Source organism: Blennius ocellaris, assembly GCF_963422515.1.
Source record: "Blennius ocellaris genome assembly, chromosome: 3".
Lineage (NCBI taxonomy): Eukaryota > Metazoa > Chordata > Actinopteri > Blenniiformes > Blenniidae > Blennius > Blennius ocellaris.
In genome coordinates this window covers 4,232,435-4,252,134 of record NC_137652.1, presented here as the reverse complement: position 1 = coordinate 4,252,134, position 19,700 = coordinate 4,232,435, and the positions used below count along the sequence as shown (strand labels likewise).

Sequence of the window (19,700 nt, the reverse complement as noted above, 5' to 3'; positions counted from 1 at the left end):
GTTCAATAATTAGAGCAGAAATTGCTTGGTGCAGATTTCCTGTTCTTCAGAATGCATTTTATGCTGTTTATTGTTCAGCTTTTGCCTTCGCGCTTTTATTTTGACACAGGAAGTGACTCACCGGAAGTAACAGCTAAAGTTCAATGACGGTTGTGCAACGTCTTTCTTCAGTTTTTACGGGTTTAAATCCATCAGAAGGCAATAACTGTGACATGTGTGTTCCCTCATGTGGCAATAACTTTAAGAATTAGCTATGAATTAGCGTATGTGCTAATTAGCATTCGCGCTTATTAACGCCTTTGCGGTAAAACACAAGACAGCGTAAGGCCGCAATGCTGGAAGGAAATCCTTCAAAATTAAAGCCCTGAAAGCAACGACAGACAGTCTATTTTCAAAATGAAATAAAACGGAATCCTTCACAGGTTTACACCCAATTTCACTTCAGTGCAAAACTAGACAGACTCCTTTATTACTACAAGCAATATCAAAGAATATTACTGTAGAAATGTGGAGAAAAGTAATGTTAAACTTGGATATGTTGGTCGAAAATAATGGTCTCGTCTTTGTTAATTTGCTCCAGGTTTAAGAGTACTTTTCTCCAAATTCCTATAGTAACATTCTTTATATTGCTTGTAGTAATAAAGGAGTATGTCTAGTTTTGCACTGAAGTGAAATTGGGTGTAAACCTATGAAGGATTCCGTTTTATTGCATTTTGAAAATAGACTATCTGTCTGTCTTTGCTTTCAGGGCTTTAATTTTGAAGGATTTCCTTCCAGCGTTGCGGCCTTACGCTGTCTTGTGTTTTACCGTAAAGGCGTTAATAAAAGTGTAGTTAAAATTGAGTGCGGGCTCACTTGACGGCAGTTAATTAGCGTACGTACTGTCAGTTTATGTTATGAGTTATATGTGCTAGTTGTTGTTACGTGCTAGTTTAGTAATGTTCAACTACATGTGTACTTGTGTGCCAGTTTTGCATCTTTGTAACAGCGATTTTGCGTCTTTTTATTTGTGATTTCACAAACAGACGACTTCATTGGACGCTTGAGGTCAGAGGTCAAAATGCAGCAGGTTTTGTTTTCCCTCTGTATTTGAAACGTGACCCCCCCCCCACCCCCCTCTGGCTTTCTCCTCATTTGGAAAAAAACAAGCGCACCTCGTTGGGCGCCCATGTGCGAGCTCACCCGACGCCATGGAAAACCGGGAAACTTGAACGAAACGCACCAAACTTGTCCTCGTCCCACAAACCCTGCTCAGCACATTCCCGGGACTGTGGACGTCCTCCGAGGGGGGGGAGGAGGGGGGGGGGGGGGGATTCACATGTAAACTGAGGACAATGCAAGGAAATAGGAAGCCCCCTATGCGTCCAGAAGCTTCTCAGACCAACTCATGTGAGCGACGTTTAGCCTGGGAGCTCGTCTTAAACTTCACGCCTCACGTTCTGGATCGTTCTGGATGAACGCGTTCGGACACCCGGGACCTGGAAGAGGGAGATCTGAAGAAATGGCAGAAGGTAAGACGAAGGCCTCTGTGACTCGCAGCCGTCCCAGACAGGAAGCGGGCGAGAGGCCCTGGTTTTATGGAAGCGTGACAAACTGAAGCTGAGGAGATCAAATATTTCCCGTCGTGACGCCGGTGACTTTACGGTCTGTTTCCAAGTCGTGTCTCACCGGTGTGATTATCGTGTCGCAGCTATTCCACTCCGAGAGAAGAAGCAGCGGACTCTGCCTCGGGCCGACGGGTGTGGCCTCAACAACTGTGACGGTATGTTGTCTTTCTTTCTTTCTTTTTTAATTGTCTCTGAGGAAACAAAGCATTAAGACTCTCTGATGGGATCTGACATGGGTACTTATACTCTCAACTGCTACCGGCAATTTATCATCCCAGTGTTGCCGATCCGGTGTTATTTGACTTGTGTTTGCAACTTTTAGCACAAAAAGTCAAAAAGCGCCTGTTGTGAATCTTTTATACTTGATTCTGAACAGATTTAAGTTTTATTTGGGGCTGAAATGAGTTTTCAGAAGTTTTTGAGGCACATGGATGACCTGTAGTTCAATTCAACTTTATTTATGTGGCGCCAAATACAACACGGGTCATTTCGAGGCGCTTTTAACAGAGAGAAACCCAACAAGTCCACATGAACAAGCATGAGCGATGGCGGAAAGGAGAAACTCCCTCTTACAGGAAGAAACCTTAACCAGACTGTGAGGTGGCGGCTTTCTGCTGTTCCGGGTTAGAGGAGAGGAGAGGAGAGGAGAGGAGAGGAGAGGAGGAAGAGAAGAGGAGAGGAGCGGAGAGGAGAGGAGAGGAGGAGAGGACCAGACAGGGTAAATCTTGTTAAATATAATAAATTCTTGACATAAACTATAGGAGACGTTGCATAAACCAAGAGATTTTTTTGACATCAAGAATTTTATAAATAAAAAAAAAAATGAATCAATCAATGAAATATTTATGATAAAATAAATTAATAAATGAATGAAAAATAAATCAATTAAAAAAACAATACCTTTCCATAGATTTTAATAAATAAAATAAGTTAATAAATACATTTAAAAAAGTATTGATTAATTTGATAAACACATACATACATAAATAAATAAAACCAGTCTCTGAATTTTATAAAAAAAAAAATAATTAATGAATGAATTTTATAAATAAAAAATAAATGAATGAATGAATGAATGAAATATTAATGAATAAATAAATTAATGAAATATAAATCAATTAAAAAAAACTAAATACATTTTTGTAGATTTTAGTAAATAAAATAAATTAATAAATAAATTTTTTGTATTAATTTAATAAATAGATAGATAGATAAATAAAATAAATAAAATAAATAATATAAATAAAATAAATAAAATAAATAAAATAAATAAAATAAATAAAATAAATAAAATAAATAAAATAAATAAACAGGTGTGTTCAGGTGGAAATGGGATGTTCAGAAATGTTGTAGAATATCCTCAAAACTGCACGCCGGGATAGAAACGTTCAACATCCAAGTATTAAACTGCCCGTCCAGTAAAGTGTGAACCTCATTGTTGACACACGTCCGTGTGAGCGATGACCGCATGAACCCGGGAGTTTTGATATCTGGAAATATAGCCGACAAAATATTCTGCACACCGTCGAGGCCCTTTTGTCTTAAATACCTCCGTCGTTCAGCGTCATAGTGTCATTTATATCTTTAATTAAATCTAGAAGATTGAGTTGCTGCAAAAACAAACCAACCAAATAATAGTTCCATGTGTTCATTTCAGCTCTTGTTCTTAATTGATTTGTTGTATTTCTGAAAACCGAAACGAGGCCGTGACACAAACAACGGCCCCGGTGCAGAACGAGTGTCCTGCACCGCCTGAATTTCACGTCTCCCGTCTCTGTGCCGCAGCCCTGGATCTGCCCGGCGGCCTGAGGATCGTCCTGGTGGGGAAGACGGGGTCGGGCAAGAGCGCGACGGGAAACACCATCCTGGGCCGGGCGGCCTTCAGGGAGGACCCGAGCCCCGTCTCCGTCACCAAGCACTGCGAGACGGAGAGCGGCGAGGTGGACGGCACGGCGGTGCAGGTGATCGACACGCCGGGCCTCTTCGACACCGGCATCACGCAGGGCGAGCTGAAGACGCGGATCGAGGAGTGCGTGACGATGTCGGTGCCCGGCCCGCACGCCTTCCTGCTGGTGATCCGGCTCGGCGTGCGCTTCACGGAGGAGGAGCGCAACGCCGTGAAGTGGATCCAGGACAACTTCGGCGACGACGCCTCCATGTACACCATCATGCTGTTCACGTGCAAGGACCAGGCGAAGGCCGACAGCGCCCTGAAGGAGTGCAAGGAGCTGCGCCGGCTCTCCATCACGTTCGGCCGCCGCTACCACGCCTTCAACAACAACGACGCCGACGACCGGCGGCAGGTCGGCGAGCTGATCGCCATGGTGAGGGAGATGGTGCAGGACAACGGCGGCAAGCACTACACGAACGAGATGTACGAGCGCGCCCAGCGGAAGCTGCGCGAGGAGGAGGAGCGCCGGCAGCGGGAGGAGGAGGAGAAGAAGGAGGAGGAGAGGAAAGAGTGGGACGCCGAGAGGGAGAGGCAGCTGAGGGAGGGGGAGAGGAAGAAGAAGGCCAGGCGGAAGAACGCCCGCGTGGCGTCCGCCGGCGCCGTGGCCCTGCTGCTGGCCGGCGTGGTCATCGCCGTGGGCGCCGACACCACGGTGGCGCTGGCCCTCGGGGCGCCCGCCCTCGTGCTGGCGGCGCTCTGCGGCCTGGCCGCCATTTTCATATGGAAGGGCATGAAGTGCAAAGCCAAGGCCGGCATGCCGGTGTAGCGGCGGCGTGGACGCGCGGCGGCGGCGTGGACGCGCGGCGGCGAGGACGTGCCGCCTCATCTGCAGCTCATCTGGGGCGCCGGATTAAAAGTAGTAGCCGTGGATTTGACGGGCGTCACTGTGCTGCCCCCTACTGGTGACTGTGTTTACTTTTATTCTGAAGTTCAGCAGTAACACACACACACACACACACACACACACACACATACACACACGCACACACACACACACGCACACACATATGTGAATTTAAGAGTAAAACAAGCATGAACTGAAAGGCTTGGCTTTGTCCTTGCTTCACCCTTTTTGTTGTGACTTGAACTTGAACGTTTAAGGCAAAGAACATGTGGCTCATGTGTGATAAGTTATGTGATAATTCCTTAAAAAAAAAAAAAAATGTCCGCGCAGATGAAGCGTCGCTCCTCACGTACGCTGTGACGCGCCGTTTATAATTGGCAACATGACGAGCTCATTGTCCTGGAGGAAGTGGGGAAACAATGGCGAGCGTGCGTGACGGCTCTTAGCGGAGGAAAACAAGGGCCGCCCAGCGGGCTAAGCTAATGCTAACGCTAACGCTCAAACACACCATATATGGCCAAGAGTCAAGAAAACTAAAGCTTCTGGTTTGTTTGTTTTTATCAAGCTTATGTGGATTTTTTTTTAACCCTCTTTAATAAAAAAAACACAAAAAACACACAATCGTTAATAAACACTATCTTTTTCTGTCCTCATTTATTCGGTTAAATATGAAAAGTGTAAGCGAGAGTAGATTACGTCACAGATCTGCAACCTTTATGACCGAAACAACAATTTTCATAACTTTACACCAGATCAAATGTAAGCGGAACACGTTTAAATTACACCCGTGCTGCTCTTAAACTTTCTTTTATATTGTTTTGATATAAAAAATGTATCTTATATTGCAGTTATAAAGTTTAAATTACAATTCAGTAGCTAAACTTTTCAAATTTTTTTTGTTTTTGCAGCTGATTTTAGCAATTTCATCCTTCGGTTCTGCCATCATCAGGTGAAAAAGAATCTTGGCATTTTAGATGTATTAACTATTATGCCTGCAGGTTAGAGAGGCTACCCCTTGTTTGGGTGGAAAAACAGACAAAAATGTGAATATAAAAATAAATTTTTACTACAATACTCAACTCATTAAAGAGAAAAGTTATACATTTTAAAAATATAATACAAAAAAGCCAGTTTTATCTAATTCGATCAATATAAGGACTGTCTGGGACATTTTGAACCATTAAAAAGTAGATATATTTTAATTTCTTATGTCAGTTGAAGTGAATTGTTGACTAAATAACTACTTCTAGTCATCTATTCTCTGGTTTCCTGGTGAAGCTGGTATTTGGACATTGACGCCATCTAGTGGCGGAAAATGTCATAACTAAACCTCAGCAAACAAATCTTCACTCAACAGGAGCTCCAATAATAATTCCTCTAAAAGGCAAAGCTTTTTACACCAAAAAACATAAACATTTGAACATAAAAGCTTTTAAGTTCTTCAATTTTTTTCTTCTTTTTTTTAAAAATTGCTTGTTGCGTCACACGTTAACCCGTCTGACAAACATTAGGTTCGTCTCAAAGGCTTCTTCTCTTTGCTTTCTGCCCACTGCGACCCGGAGTGATGACAACATGGCAGCGGACAACAGTGTCCCTGTGCTGGCGTGTGTGTGTGTGTGTGTGTGTGTGTTATGCAGCATGTTTCCCTCCCACAGCAGCCCGACAGGCTGTCCAGCCACATCAGAAGAAGTCGACCCTCGTCTGGCATCGTATCGGTTCAGAATCGCACGAAGGACCCCGAAGACGACCCTTGAAGACGACCCTGCAGACGATCCCGAAGACGACCCTTGAAGACGATCCCGAAGACGACCCTTGAAGACGACCCTGAAGACGACCCTGCAGACGATCCCGAAGACGACCCTTGAAGACGACCCTGAAGACGACCCGGAAGACGACCCCGAAGACAACCCTTGAAGACGACCCTTGAAGACGTGAGTTGACGAGATATCCCCGAGAGCACGTTGAAAATAGACGCTCGTAAAGTCAATTTTGTTCCTTCTTCCCCCCCTCCCCCGTCGACATCCGTGCAGCAAAGTTGGATAGAAAACCCCCCAGGAGCACATTTCCACGAAGACCTCCGTCTCTTTGCGATCCTCAGACGTCCTCGGGGGTGGGGGGGCGAGCGAGGGCGTGCGTCGTGCCAGGCGACGATGGCGTCCACGGGCCTGCAGCTGCTGGGCCTGGTCCTGGCCCTGGTGGGTTGGGTGTGCGGGGCGCTGGTGTGCGCGGCGCCGCTGTGGCGCGTGTCGGCCTTCGTCGGCGGCGAGCTGGTGATCGCCCAGGTGCTCTGGGAGGGGCTGTGGATGAACTGTCTGTCTCAGACCACCGGTCACATCCAGTGCAAGGCCTACGACTCCACCCTGGCCCTGCCCACGTCGGCCCAGGCCGCCCGGAGCCTGACGGTGCTCTCCCTGCTCCTCTGCCTCGTGGCCCTGGCGCTCGCCGTCGCCGGGGCCAAGTGCACCCGCTGCCTGGGCGACGGCAAGCAGGCCGACAAGGCCCGGCTGGCCCGGGTGGCGGGGGTTCTCTTCGCGGTGGCGGGCCTCGCCTACTTGGTACCGATCTGCTGGACCGCCCACGCCGTCATCAGGGACTTCTACGACCCGAAGGTGGCGGCGCCTCTGAAGAGAGAGCTGGGGCCGGCGCTGTACCTGGGCTGGGGGGCCAGCGTCATGCTCCTGGTGGGGGGGGTTCTGCTGCACATCGGCTCCTCTCCACCAGGGGCCCGGGCGACGCCGGTGTTCGGGAGAGCCGCGAAGGACAACCCTCAGGCGGCGGCGGAGGCCAAGCAACCGGAGAAATCTTTTGTTTGATGAGATCAACGCACGTCCTCTTGTTTTCTCTTATTTCATGCAAAAACCAAAAACCGACGTCGGTTTTGCATTTTGGGGCGTTTGACTGAGTTACATTGTGTGGCGGGGGAGGGTGAGGGGGAGGGCTTGTTGGTGGGGGGGGGGGTGTAAAAGCTCGGTGGCGAGTGGGAGTGGAGACGAGCTGTGGGAGGATTTCAGATGATGACATGTTCACTAATGCATGTGACTTACATTTCTTGGATTCCAGTCGCCCTCTGCTTGCTTGTGTGTGTGTTTGTGTGTGGGCTGTGAGTGTACACAGGGCCAGTGTTCGTAGTAAACGGGTGCAGTAGTGCGGCTGCTTGTTTTAATTACTTCTCACACTTTTTTATTTTTTAAATCTTATCATTTCACTGAATAACAAACGGAATTTGTTTTTTTCTTTAACGTCTTCATAGAAATGTAGAGTTATACAGAATACTCTTGTCACATATTATATTTTAAAGTTAGATTATCAAAGACAAGTGCATTTTTTCGGCACATATTTCCACACGAGTTCAATTAAAGTAGTAAATACGTCCTCTAGTTTAAAAAATTTTTTTAAATATGTGTAATAATTATTGAATATCTAAGTTTTATTAACTTTACTTTGCATTTAATGTACATTTGTTAGGATACATTTGTCTTTTTTTGTCTTTTTTTAAATTAATGGATAATTTGAAATGAATAAAGCAAAAACAAAACACATTTGAAAAAAAACATGATAAAAAAGTACTTGATTCTTATTATGCTTTATATGTTTCATAGAGGTAACGCCACTTTTTGACCATTTAACTTCCTGCTAATGAGACTTATAATTCACAAACTGTTTGCTGTTTCACTGTCACTGCCAGTAGGGACGTAATGTAAAACCTCCAATAAACATTTTGACATTTCATGAATTACCAAACGACACGGAGGCTTTTTTGGGACGTAAATATTGTGGACGTGTGCAGAACAGCTGACGTGTCAATTATCACCCACCTTTTTTTCTTTTGGTCTTTTCGGTCCTTGACATTTCAATGAGCCTTTTGTTAGTCGTCTCTCGTTTTGGACAAAAGTGTGACATTTTCTCTTTTTGTACATTTGTTGTGAATCTGCTGCTTTATCAAAAATATTTTTTATTCAACAAGAACATTTACAAACTCTAGTGGCGGCGAAGCATGCAGGCATCAATCACAAAGAGAAAATAGAACAAACAAACAAAACAAAAATACAAGGGGGGAAGCAGTCAAATGTGCATAAACAAACTAATACAGGTAAATAATCACAAACATTCATCTGGGCTTTTACACTGAACTTAAATCAAAAGAGAAAGAGACACATCTTTGTATATTTTAGATAGAGATTAAACTTGTTTTTAAAACAGTTGAACAGCTTCATATTCCTCCATTTATTCCAGCGTAAATGATATTTCCCCAACATCAGAAGTATATTAATAACGTTACATAATGCAGGGTCTGGGTGCTTTTTATAGTCTAATATGTCAGAGAGGTCTAAATTGTTTACATCATTAATCTTGAGAGAAATACGATTTTTAATATCACCCCAATTTTCTTTTTCTTTTTGATTGAGGACAGGACAAAAATAAAGATGCATTTGATTCATTACAAAATTACAACACTTCAAAACCAAGTCTATTTTTTAAGAGTTCACTTTAACTTTAATGTGATCCCTTCACCTTTTGGGGGAAAACTGGCCAACTTTATCTGTTTTTTTTATTTGTTCTCCAGGCAGAAATCACATTATTCGGCAGTAGTACCAGTAACAAAACACCAGGGGGCAGCAAACACGACGTGGCGCGACATGAGAGCCTCTTCAAGAACAAACTGATTATTTCATGAAGGGGAAAAGTGTTCAGTTACTTCCTGCTGATAAAAAAGAGTTGGAGTTAGAGTTTTTTTTTCTTTTTTTTAAAGCTGTTCTGGCTGAGGCTTCGAGTTATGTAACGCAGTTTAATATCTCTGACGTGCCAACAGGCCTGTGCACGTCTATGAATGTAGCTGAGCTGCCATGACGGTGACTTATGATTGTGTTGGGAAATAAAACTGAGTGAAGCAGTGAACCCACACAGGAAGTAACACATCCGTGGAGCCCGCCACCGTCCCCATGAACTCTGTCCTGCTGACACACACACACACACACACACACACACACACACACACACACACACACACACACACACACACACACACACACACACACACACAAACAGATTTAAAGCAGCTTACAGGCACAAGAGGAAGGAAAATGGTAAAAAAGGAAGGAAAAGGAACCAGCACGGGTTCATTCTGAGGCTCTTCTCAAGACAGAACCTGTTCAGAACCGAACGTGATTTCATGTGAAACAGAAACACTGTGATTTTCTCATAGTGTGACCTTTAATGACCTCCGGCTCTCCCTGCAACAATATTTCAATAGATTTATTTTTTTTTTTTTAAATAAACTGTGACAATTCTGAGAACGTTGTGACTCCAGGAGACGGTCGGTCAGATTAGTTTCTGTCAGAAAGTATCCAGCAGGTCACAAGTTTGACAAAACCAGTCCTGACTAGTATCACACTCTTCTTGGGCGTTCATTTATCAGACGACGTTAACGAGTGACCGTCGTGCGTGACGAGCTTCTGCAGCTCTTGTAATGTATAACCTGAAGTCCAAATGTCCACTCTTGCCTGGACACGTTCACGTTTTTTTTTGGGGGGGGGGATTCACAGAAAAAAATGAAAATTCAAGGGATTATTAAATATGAATTTAAATGTCATTTGAGCAGAGCAGTTTGCAACATTGATCATATGTGGGAGTTATGCTTCATTATTTATGTTATTACCTTACAAACATTAGTCAGAAATATGTTGTTAAAGTATTGTTCAAAACACAATTTCATGGTTTTTTTAATTATTATTTGTCCAATAACAATTGAAAATGTGCTGTTATTCTGAGTTTCTGGACAGAAGAAGCGTTTTTATTTATTTATTTATTATTTCATTGAAGTTATAAGAAATTATGTGAAGTATAACCCAGCATGTTGAGTGGCATTCACACACTGGTGGGTTCAGCGCCTGGCTCACTCACTTTTATTCTTATTTTTCACAAAATAAGAATCTAATATAGAATTACAAGAAATAAAACCTGACTGTGCAGGAGAAGAAATCCTCAAGTGAAGCTTATATGAAATGAAAGCCCATTAATAAACATCACTGTCGTGAAAATTAAATTAGAAAAGGGAAAAACAAGCAGAGAAAGCTAACAGAGGGGTAAAATAATAAAATAAAAAAATAAAAAACTACACAACATATCAACTCAGTCAGTGGGATCCTATTTGGAGAGAAGATGATTTAATAATTAAGCCTTAAAGAAGGACAAAGAAGAAGAAATGTAACCTATTTTAACAATATAAATGATCCATTTAAAAGCTTCATTACAACAAATATACAAAGAGTAGGAGGATGGGACTTTAGAGTTGACTAAAAGCTTGGATAAATTAATAATAGATATTATTTTCTTTGTTTTTACTTTTTAGGTTTTAAGGTGTTTGATTCTCCAACAACTGATCGTGACCAATAGCTTTTCATCTGCCATTGATGGCGATGATGCAACCTTCAGCACTTTTTTATTTCTCTCTAAATAAATGCATTACTGGCGAGTTACTTTTAGAAACTCCCATATTTTCTGGAAGCGCTCACTTAATGTCGACTTTTTTTTTTCAGTCCAACTCGCCCACGGAGACTTTTTGTTTACGAATCTAAGCTTCGAACGTGATTTTTACCAGGCGAAATGGGCGGAAACTCAGCCAACCTGGCAACATCCCGCTCGCCTGAGAACAAACCTGGCAACGTCACAGGGAACGTGGGCCGTTGTTCTCTTAAAGCGACAGGAGCGTCGCTCAGGCCCGCGCGAGCTGCGCGCCGCGTGCGTGTCTCTTTAAGAGAGCTCGTGACAATACGCGGCGGTGGCGAGAGTGGGGTATGTGAGCCCGTGAGAGAGCGCGCGGGGCTGTTTTGCCTCGTTTACCCCGACCTTTGGATCTCGCCACCCCCCCCTCCGTCGGTGGAGGTGGAGGAGGCAGCTCCGCCGTCCTCTCTTACAATTGGCTCTTCTTTCCTGGAACCCCGTGGCACGCGCGCACACAAAACACCGTCCCCGCACGCGCACCGTGGCGTGAGTGTGCGTGATGCTGCGGGAACCCAAAGTCCCTCCGGCCCGCGGCGCGCACACAACACAACGCAACGCGACACAACACAAGACACACGCGCTACAAAACACACTTCCCGGGATGTTCGAAGAGTAACGAGGCCGCGCGTGAGCCGCTGCAGACCGACACGAGCGCCGCGAGAGCCCGGCCAGGAAGCGGGCGGACCCGGACCGAGGAAGTCCCCGCCGCCGCATCGGAACACGGGCCCCCCCCGGGCAGCGACACGATGGCCGAGAAGCGGATGTCCCGGTGGTACTTCGGCGGGCTGGCGTCATGCGGAGCCGCCTGCTGCACGCATCCCCTGGACCTGCTGAAGGTGAGGGGCTGACCGGGGGTGGAGGTGGTGGTGGAGGGGCGGTGGGTGCTGCAGCCTCATCCGAGCACCGAAGTCCAGCTGCTGCGTCCCCTTGCAGTTGGAGTCGGTGCATGGAGGGGGCAGCATAGAGGCCCGGGCTGCAGGATCCAGCGGTTCCCCCTGCAGGGTTCGAACCCCCCACCCTGGATGACCTCCTCTGAGCTCTGTGCGGTTTGCATGTCCTCCTTCCTGCACGCGCGGGGGTCCTCCAACCCAGTGGGGTCCAATTTAAATTCAACGTGAAGCCGAATTTAACGAAACCTCCTGGTGTCAAATCTAGTGACACACCCTGTTGCATTCTGGGTGTTTTTTTTTTAAAACTCTCCCCTGACTGCTTGTCTTTGAGGCTGAATTATCTCACAGCAGCATCACCATGTTGTGTTGCCACTATTATGAAATCTGTTTTTTTTTTTTTAAAGAGCTCCTGCAGTGGACGTTTAAAAGGACTAGAAGTGCTCTTAACGCTTCAAAAACCCGATTTCTTCCTCTCGTTCAATATTAAGAATAGTGAATTAGCAACCGGTCAATAACCGCCACTTTAACCTTAACGTGAACAGTCGCCCGCTATTAAACTATAAACTCCAGATAAAACTAGTGACGGTACACCTTCGCAGGTAATAATGCGTCTCAAACATTTTCCAGGGATCCAGAGTATTGTTTAAATATCTTCTTAACTATAAATCTATAAAACTATAAATACATTGTTATTGTTATTTTTAACATTATTCTTTCATGCCTTTTTGCACTGTGGGTCCAAGAGGACTGACATTTCATCTGTGCTGGATGTCATGCATATTAGCACACTTGACTTTGACTTTGACATCATGAAAAAAAATGTGCAACTTTGATCAAGTTTCGCCTTTTCCCACACATTTTATTGTGAAGGAACGGCACATAGCAGAGTGTATTTGTTACACCGGTGTAAACTGAATCGCCGCAGTGCAAACGCAGCTTCCCCCGTCTGTGTTTGGCTGAACGGAGCACCGGGTGACGCCGATCCACCCGAACCTATGATCACCCTCGTGTACCGTGTAATTTTATATTCTCTTGTTTATCCTGACGGGCAGCGGCTCTGACGACGCCTGTAACGGGTGGAGGAGACCAAGATCAGGACATCTGGCTGCTTTTTTTTAAATAAAAAAAACAACATTTCTTTTCCAAGGCCGGGTTCCACAAACTCTAAACGATCTGCAGTGTGAAAGGACTCGAGCAAAGTAGCCGTCCTCCTAAACGTTTTATTATCTGCACAACGTCGTGGGTTTAGGATGTGATGACACTCATGTGAGCTCAGACGAGATCACAAGCTTCTTTACTTTCTGTGAACGACGTCGCGTCGCCGACGGCAACCTGGCTGGGACTCTGTAGTAATAGATTACACGTATTTAAACTCACCAGTTAAAATTAAGTTTATCTGCATTTAAAAAAAAAAAAAGAAGTGTGTATTTATGCAGCTACTGTTGAATGAACACGTCTTATGAAAGGATCAGTCAACACATCATGAAGACGATATGTCGCAGCTTGTTTGTTTGCACAAATGCAAATCCTGGTGAGGAACAAGAGTTTCACCTGAAAACACACGAAATAGACTTTGAGCAATTGGAAGTTGGGGTTTTGTTTCGCCGTTCCATTTCCTGTCTTCCTTTTGCATGATCTACCCCCCCCAAAAAAAAACACACACACACACACACACACACACACACACACACACACACACACACACAGAGTGCAATGATGTGTTTTTTGTTACTTTACAAATCTATTTGTTCCTGGTAATAATGATGATAATCGAGTTGTATACGATAATACGGATGTTTGCCAAAATTCACAACACTAGCAATTCATCAGCCCCACATTTTCAAATTAAAATGAGGTGATTAATTTAATTTAATTTTTTTATTTAATAGTTTTTTATTTTATGTTTTATTTTATTTTATATTTTATTTCATTTTATATTTCATTCTATTTATTTATTTTAATGAATTGATTTGATATTTTATATATTTAATTAATTAATGCATTTTTTATTCATTTCATTGCATTTCCAGAAACACGAATGAATGAATGGCTTTTCTTTTTTCCTTTTTCTTTGATTTCGTGTCGCATCGTTTACCGTACCCAGGATCAAACTTGACATCCCAGCAGCAGTGAGGTTTCAAACTGGAGAAACTTTATTTTGAAGGACATAACATGTATTTGATGAGCCCCGTAGTTAAAGCAGGGGTGTCAAGCACGTTTCCATTCGAGGGTCACGTGCAGCCAGACTATAGGTGTTGAAAAGGTCGATATTTTCAGAAAAACATTCACTTTGGAAAATGACGACAATCTCAACATAAAGCAGATTTTAATGAAAACTTAAAATGTTTGAGTTCATGCAGTCTGGACTTCCTGCTGGAGCAGAGTAAAGAATTCATATTTACATTTGAACCAAAAAAATTGTTTAATGTGCTTCTTAACATGTAAGAGAATTTGAAAGTCTGTGTGTCGATGAAGGACTGACCACAAGGCGTTTTTAGTGTTTTTAACTTGAATCAGAACAGACGTCTCCTGATAAAAACTGTTAAAACCTTTCGGAGGCCGAGGGTTTGTTTACCGTCTCTCAGTTACATATTACTTCTTCTCTCTGCGTCATGGGGAGATAATTCCAGACCAGGGCCGTCGAACACGAGGTCCGTGGTGCAAAACCGGCCGGCGAGAGGCTCCGACCCCAACAAACCAGCAAGGAAATTATTTGTTTTTGTGTGAAAATATAGACGTTTTCATCACGTTTTCAACTTTTTAAGTTTAATTTTGCTGCTCCTGTGTCGCATTTTATCGCATCAATCCAGACAATCCTGCACTTTGACCTTTTAAAGGGTCATATTATGGAAAATTCACTTTCTAAAAGTTTTTCCAGCAGCAAGAATCGTCCCCGTACCTGGAGCGACGCCCCAGAAGTGAAGAAAGTGTGTCCTCTCTCTCCCTGTTCCGATTTTGAAGTGTGTTGCTCCAACCAGCCAATCAGAAATCAGACCCTATATAGTGTCATTGGGGGGTTCAGCCAATCACAATCAAGGTAGGCCTCTCCCCCCTTTGACTCCTCCTACAATTAGCCAGCTCTGCTCTGGCACATGGCTTCCCAAGATGGGCATGTGTGGGTGGAGCCAGTCCAGCTCACGCAGACACAGCAAATTCTGAATGTAGCTTCTATGATCCGATATTCAAATGGAGCGAAAATCAAGGAAAATAACTAAACTGTAAATAAAACGTTTTTTTTTTTTTTTTTGTACCGAGACCATGTGAAAGTGACGAAAAGCCGGACGGTAATACGAGAACACTGCTTTGCTCGTCCGTCTCTCAGGTTCACCTGCAGACGCAGCAGGAGGTGAAGAAGAGGATGGTGGGCATGGCCGTCCACGTGGTGAAGAGCGACGGGGTGCTGGCCCTGTACAGCGGCCTCTCCGCCTCCCTCTGCAGGCAGGTACGTGAACTGCCGGCCCTCCGGCGCAGTTGGCGGCTGTGAACGGATCAAAGCAAGTCAAAGTGTATCAAGAACGACGGGGGAGCGAGGAACCGCAAAGACGATATCAAGGGACGGGGGTTTTTTTTATTGTTAATTTTTTTAGTTTTTAAAGTCGTGAAAGTAAAAAAAAAATGCAACCATGTGTTTTTTATTGAGAATCAAAGATGATTTGTGGGTTCAAAAAGTAGTTGTATGGGAAGTTTGTCCTTATTGTAGGATTTTTGAGGAAATTTGACATCAGGTCAGTTTCTCAGGCAATAGTTGATTAAAAAAAAAAAAAAGAGAGAGAGGAGGAAGTGATTCAACAAAATACTGTGATCGATATACTATGATTTTCTCCCTCAGATGTCCTACTCCCTCACTCGATTCGCCATCTATGAGACGGTGAGGGACATGCTGGGCAGCAACAGCCAGGGCCCCATGCCCTTCTACCAGAAGGTCCTGCTGGGAGCCTTCGGAGGTAAAAACAAAACAAAAACAAAACAAACAAACTCTTCCGACTCGCTCGCCAGACGCTCCGACGCAGCTCCGTTTCTTTGACGACAGGTTTCACCGGCGGCTTCGTGGGCACGCCGGCCGACCTGGTCAACGTGAGGTACGAGGGCGCCGAGCGCACGACAAGCCCATGTTTTTATCTTTGGAGGAAAAACTAACGGCGTGTTTTTGACCGCAGGATGCAGAACGACATGAAACTGCCACCGGAACAGAGGAGGAAGTGAGTTTTTAAACTCTTATCTGAGGCACTTATGGGTCATTTCGACTTTTCTAGCGCTTTGTGTGACCGTTGACACAGATTCCCCCCCGGGTGCAACTTTTTGAAAAATGCCCAGACGCCGCGGGATCGAGGAGAAAACGACCAACTTTTAAACGACCATGATGACTAGTATTCCTGCACATGCTCAGTAGAGGCAATCGGAACGAAGTGTCACGATTCCGTGTTCTCCTGGAACTTTGGTGCTTTTATTTTGACAGTCACCGTAATAACAATCCAACTTGCTCGTCTGGCCACGAGAATGTTCCGTGTTCTCCCGTCGTTTATGTTTAGAGTCGATTGTTCTCTGCCACGTGTGTGTGTGTGTGGTTTAATTACAAATACAAACAACAGCACCCTCTAGTGGCCCAACATGAAAAGTACATCATTTTCAAAACGTTGCCGTGTAAACGAGACACTTTACTGGAACCAAAATGCACAAATGATGAGTTTTCACGTGAAACAATACCGTGTAGTTATCTGTTGGTTTTTCTGTTTTGTTTTTGTTTTTTTAAATAAGCTTAAAACTTTTGACTTTCTCGAATCCAAGATCCAGTATGTCAAAAGGTTTTTGACATATTCAGTCGGTGCTGATAAAACAATCCCCGCAGACGACTGAGCTGGACTCTCGTTCTTGTGTCTGCAGCTACAAACATGCCGTGGACGGACTCGTCCGAGTCGCCAGGGAAGGTACAGTATGTCCGGCTCAATCGGGTGAAATGTCTCCGGGTGGACGGCGTCCTGACGGTTTGATGTGCTCTCTGGACCCGACGCAGAGGGCGTGAGGAGACTCTTCTCGGGAGCGTCCATGGCCTCCAGCAGAGGCGCTCTGGTCACAGTGGGACAGGTGAGGCTCTCTTGTCTTGTCCCCGTCCCCCCGCCCCCCCCACCATGTCCTTCACACGTCTACGACGTCCCTCTCCTCCCTCTTCGTAGCTGGCGTGTTACGACCAGGCCAAGCAGCTGGTTTTGGGGACGGGCATCATGGGGGACAACATCATGACGCACTTTGTGTCCAGCTTCATCGCCGTGAGTACATCGCCGCTGTCCCCGTCCCCGTCCCCGTCGGGGCCCCGGCGGCTCTGCTGACTCGGCTTTGTTTTGACCGCAGGGAGGCTGCGCCACCTTCCTCTGCCAGCCGCTGGACGTGATGAAGACGAGGCTGATGAACTCCAAGGGAGAGTACACGGTGAGTGCCGCCATTTCCCTGTCCCGGCTCCAGGACTCCCTCCTCTTCTCTGTCCCGGGCCTCTCGTCACGCCGTCCTGTCCCGTGTCTGTCCCCAGGGCGTCGCTCACTGCTTAAGAGAAACCGCCCGACTGGGTCCGCTGGCATTTTACAAGGTAACAGACGCTCACAGCTTCAGTGGATTCGTGTTGATTTTTGTATTAATCAACGCAACGAAGTCTTAAAAATTGGTGTGGCGTTGGCAGCCAGGCCCCAAACTCCTTCAAAATAAGAGTACTTCTTTATCAAAAATAACAATGTTGGCTTCAAAATGGATGTTAAGTGTTGAGCTGGCTTTCAAAATAAAAGCCTCCACTTTCTTTTTCCAAATAAAAATCCTTGTTTATTAAGAATTACTCCAAAAACCTCAAAAATGTATATTTATGGATTATCTAGATTAGAGTTTAGTTGGGTTTCAAAATAAAGCCCCCATTTTCTTTTTTCCTTAATAAAAGTCCTTGTTTATTAAGAATTACTCTAAAAATGTGTATTTATGGATTAGCTAGATTAGTTTAGTTGGGTTTCAAAATAAAAGCCCCCATTTTCTTTTTTCCAAATAAAAATCCTTGTTTATTAAGAATTACTCCAAAAACCTCAAAAATGTATATTCATGGATTAACGAAATTAGAGTTTAGTTGGGTTTCAATATAAAAGCCCCCTCCACCCATTTTTTTCAAAATAAAAGTTTTTTTTTTTTTTTTTCCAACCTTCAAAATGTATATTTGTATCTATGTTTAAATGGTTCAGAGTGCAAGGTGCCGCTTGCAGCTTTAATTTCCATTTTGGGGTTATAGTCTCATCGTCACAATCCCGAGAAGAGCAGAAACGCCTCAGAGCCTTTAATCCTTGTCAAAACGGGTCCGGCGGCTCGTCGGCGGCCCGTCTTGACCTGGCCGGCGTGACGGAGGAGGTGTAACGGCGTGTTTCTGTTTCAGGGTCTGGTTCCTGCTGGGATCCGCCTGGTTCCTCACACGGTGCTCACCTTCATCTTCCTGGAGCAGCTCAGGCAGAACTTCGGCATCCGCATCATCTCATGAGTCCCGGAGGGGGGGGGGGGGGGGTTAACGTCTCCCCCACCCCCACCCGCCCACCTCCACCTTCCACAGCTTCATCCCCTCCATCCCTCTGCCGTTCGTCAAGATTAGAAGGGAAGACGGAGACGTGTTTCCTCCTCCTGCTCTACCTCTCAGAGCACCAGTGTCTTAAAAAGCCCCTTTTCTGCTACTAGGAAAGTTCTAAATGCTAAAATAATGAGACGTCGCTGACCAACCTGCTCCAGAGGACAATGGATTCGTCCTCACAGACGTCCGGCGGATGGAAAACAGTCGAATACTAACTCTAATAATTTCCAATCGTTAGTTTAATTGCACTTACAGGCCAGTGGCGCGTGCGCCAACACGCCAGATTGTTGCTAAATTGTGTTTTTGTGTTTTCATTTTTTTTTTTCTTTCTTTCTCCGTGGTTGTTTTCTCGCTTCCCGGAGGTTCACGTTGTTGTAAAAGCCGTCGTCCCGCCTCACGTCATTCCCACCAGACCAAACGCACTCTGCTCTGCATTCACAACTGGAAACCAAACAAGCCATTGAAATCTTTTCTAACTTAACTCCTGTTGAATTAATTCCACCGGCAGATCTGGAGGAAGAAGAGGACCAAGCTTGTTGTCGTGATGTCCGAGAGGGTGACGGATAAAAAAAAAACCATAATGGCTCTTGTAGTTTGTTTTAATGGCTTGTGTTTCCTTGATCCCCTGTAGAGAACTGCTGTCCGGTGCAAACACTGTATTTCCATCCGTAAATGTTTCTCTTCTGAGTGTCACACTTCTGACTCAGGATGCAGCTGATTTAAAAGGCACTTTAGCAAAACAAAAAAAACCCAAACTAACCTGTAGCGTAGAACGCAAGCGCTGCTTGTTCCCGTGCTCAGACGCAGTAAATAGTTTTTTGTTGTTTGTTGTCCTCTCTGCTGTGCCTGCTCTGTTAACAAGGGTGCCTTACACTCTCTGGCCTGCAGGGGGCAGCGTTGCGACGTGTTTAAAACGCTTTCTCGATCCCCGCGGTGCATTCAGAAGAAGAGCCTGAAGGGTCTCCGGACCAGGACCTCTGTGCCTGCATGTTGGTGTTCCTGAACTCAGCCATATTGTCTGTGAACGGTCTGTGACTTGTAGCCCAACCGGAGGAACGGTTCTGTGTTAGTGACTTTGTTTTGTAGATCCTGACCCAATGATTTTGAAATTAAAACACTAATTCAACGTGTGTGTGTGTGTTTGTGTGTGTTACGGCCTCGGTGACGTGACTCCAGAGTTTGTCCTCATCAAGTCAAGGACGTACCGTCGCTCGGCTCCCGGGGATTTTTCTCCTGAGGTGCAGCTCGGCGCCGGACTTCAGGCGTAATGACAGATGACGACGGCGTGCTTCTGTCACTTCGCCCCGATGAGCGGCGTTGCTCC

The 19,700-nt window shown here is 45.1% G+C and overlaps 3 protein-coding genes across 3 annotated transcripts; all 3 read left to right on the top strand.

Moving 5' to 3' along the window:
- The first annotated feature begins 1,351 nt into the window (after positions 1-1,351).
- Positions 1,352-5,402, top strand: LOC308149450 (GTPase IMAP family member 9-like). The gene is made up of 3 exons (XM_080521184.1): positions 1,352-1,511; positions 1,691-1,762; positions 3,393-5,402. Exons 1-3 carry the CDS (start codon positions 1,454-1,456, stop codon positions 4,322-4,324), a joined length of 1,062 nt encoding a protein of 353 aa, XP_080377310.1. The 5' UTR covers positions 1,352-1,453; the 3' UTR covers positions 4,325-5,402.
- Positions 5,403-5,667: 265 nt separating this feature from the next.
- Positions 5,668-7,299, top strand: LOC308147465 (claudin-6-like). Its single transcript, XM_080519604.1, has 2 exons — positions 5,668-6,333; positions 6,433-7,299. The coding sequence occupies exon 2, from the start codon at positions 6,553-6,555 to the stop codon at positions 7,213-7,215; it is 663 nt and encodes a 220-aa protein (XP_080375730.1). The 5' UTR covers positions 5,668-6,333; positions 6,433-6,552; the 3' UTR covers positions 7,216-7,299.
- Positions 7,300-11,204: 3,905 nt separating this feature from the next.
- slc25a10b (solute carrier family 25 member 10b) lies at positions 11,205-19,493 on the top strand. The gene is made up of 11 exons (XM_080520228.1): positions 11,205-11,739; positions 15,116-15,235; positions 15,623-15,737; positions 15,824-15,872; positions 15,951-15,992; positions 16,675-16,718; positions 16,805-16,875; positions 16,965-17,057; positions 17,140-17,217; positions 17,315-17,371; positions 18,191-19,493. The coding sequence occupies exons 1-11, from the start codon at positions 11,650-11,652 to the stop codon at positions 18,290-18,292; spliced, it is 861 nt and encodes a 286-aa protein (XP_080376354.1). The 5' UTR covers positions 11,205-11,649; the 3' UTR covers positions 18,293-19,493.
- Positions 19,494-19,700: the final 207 nt, after the last annotated feature.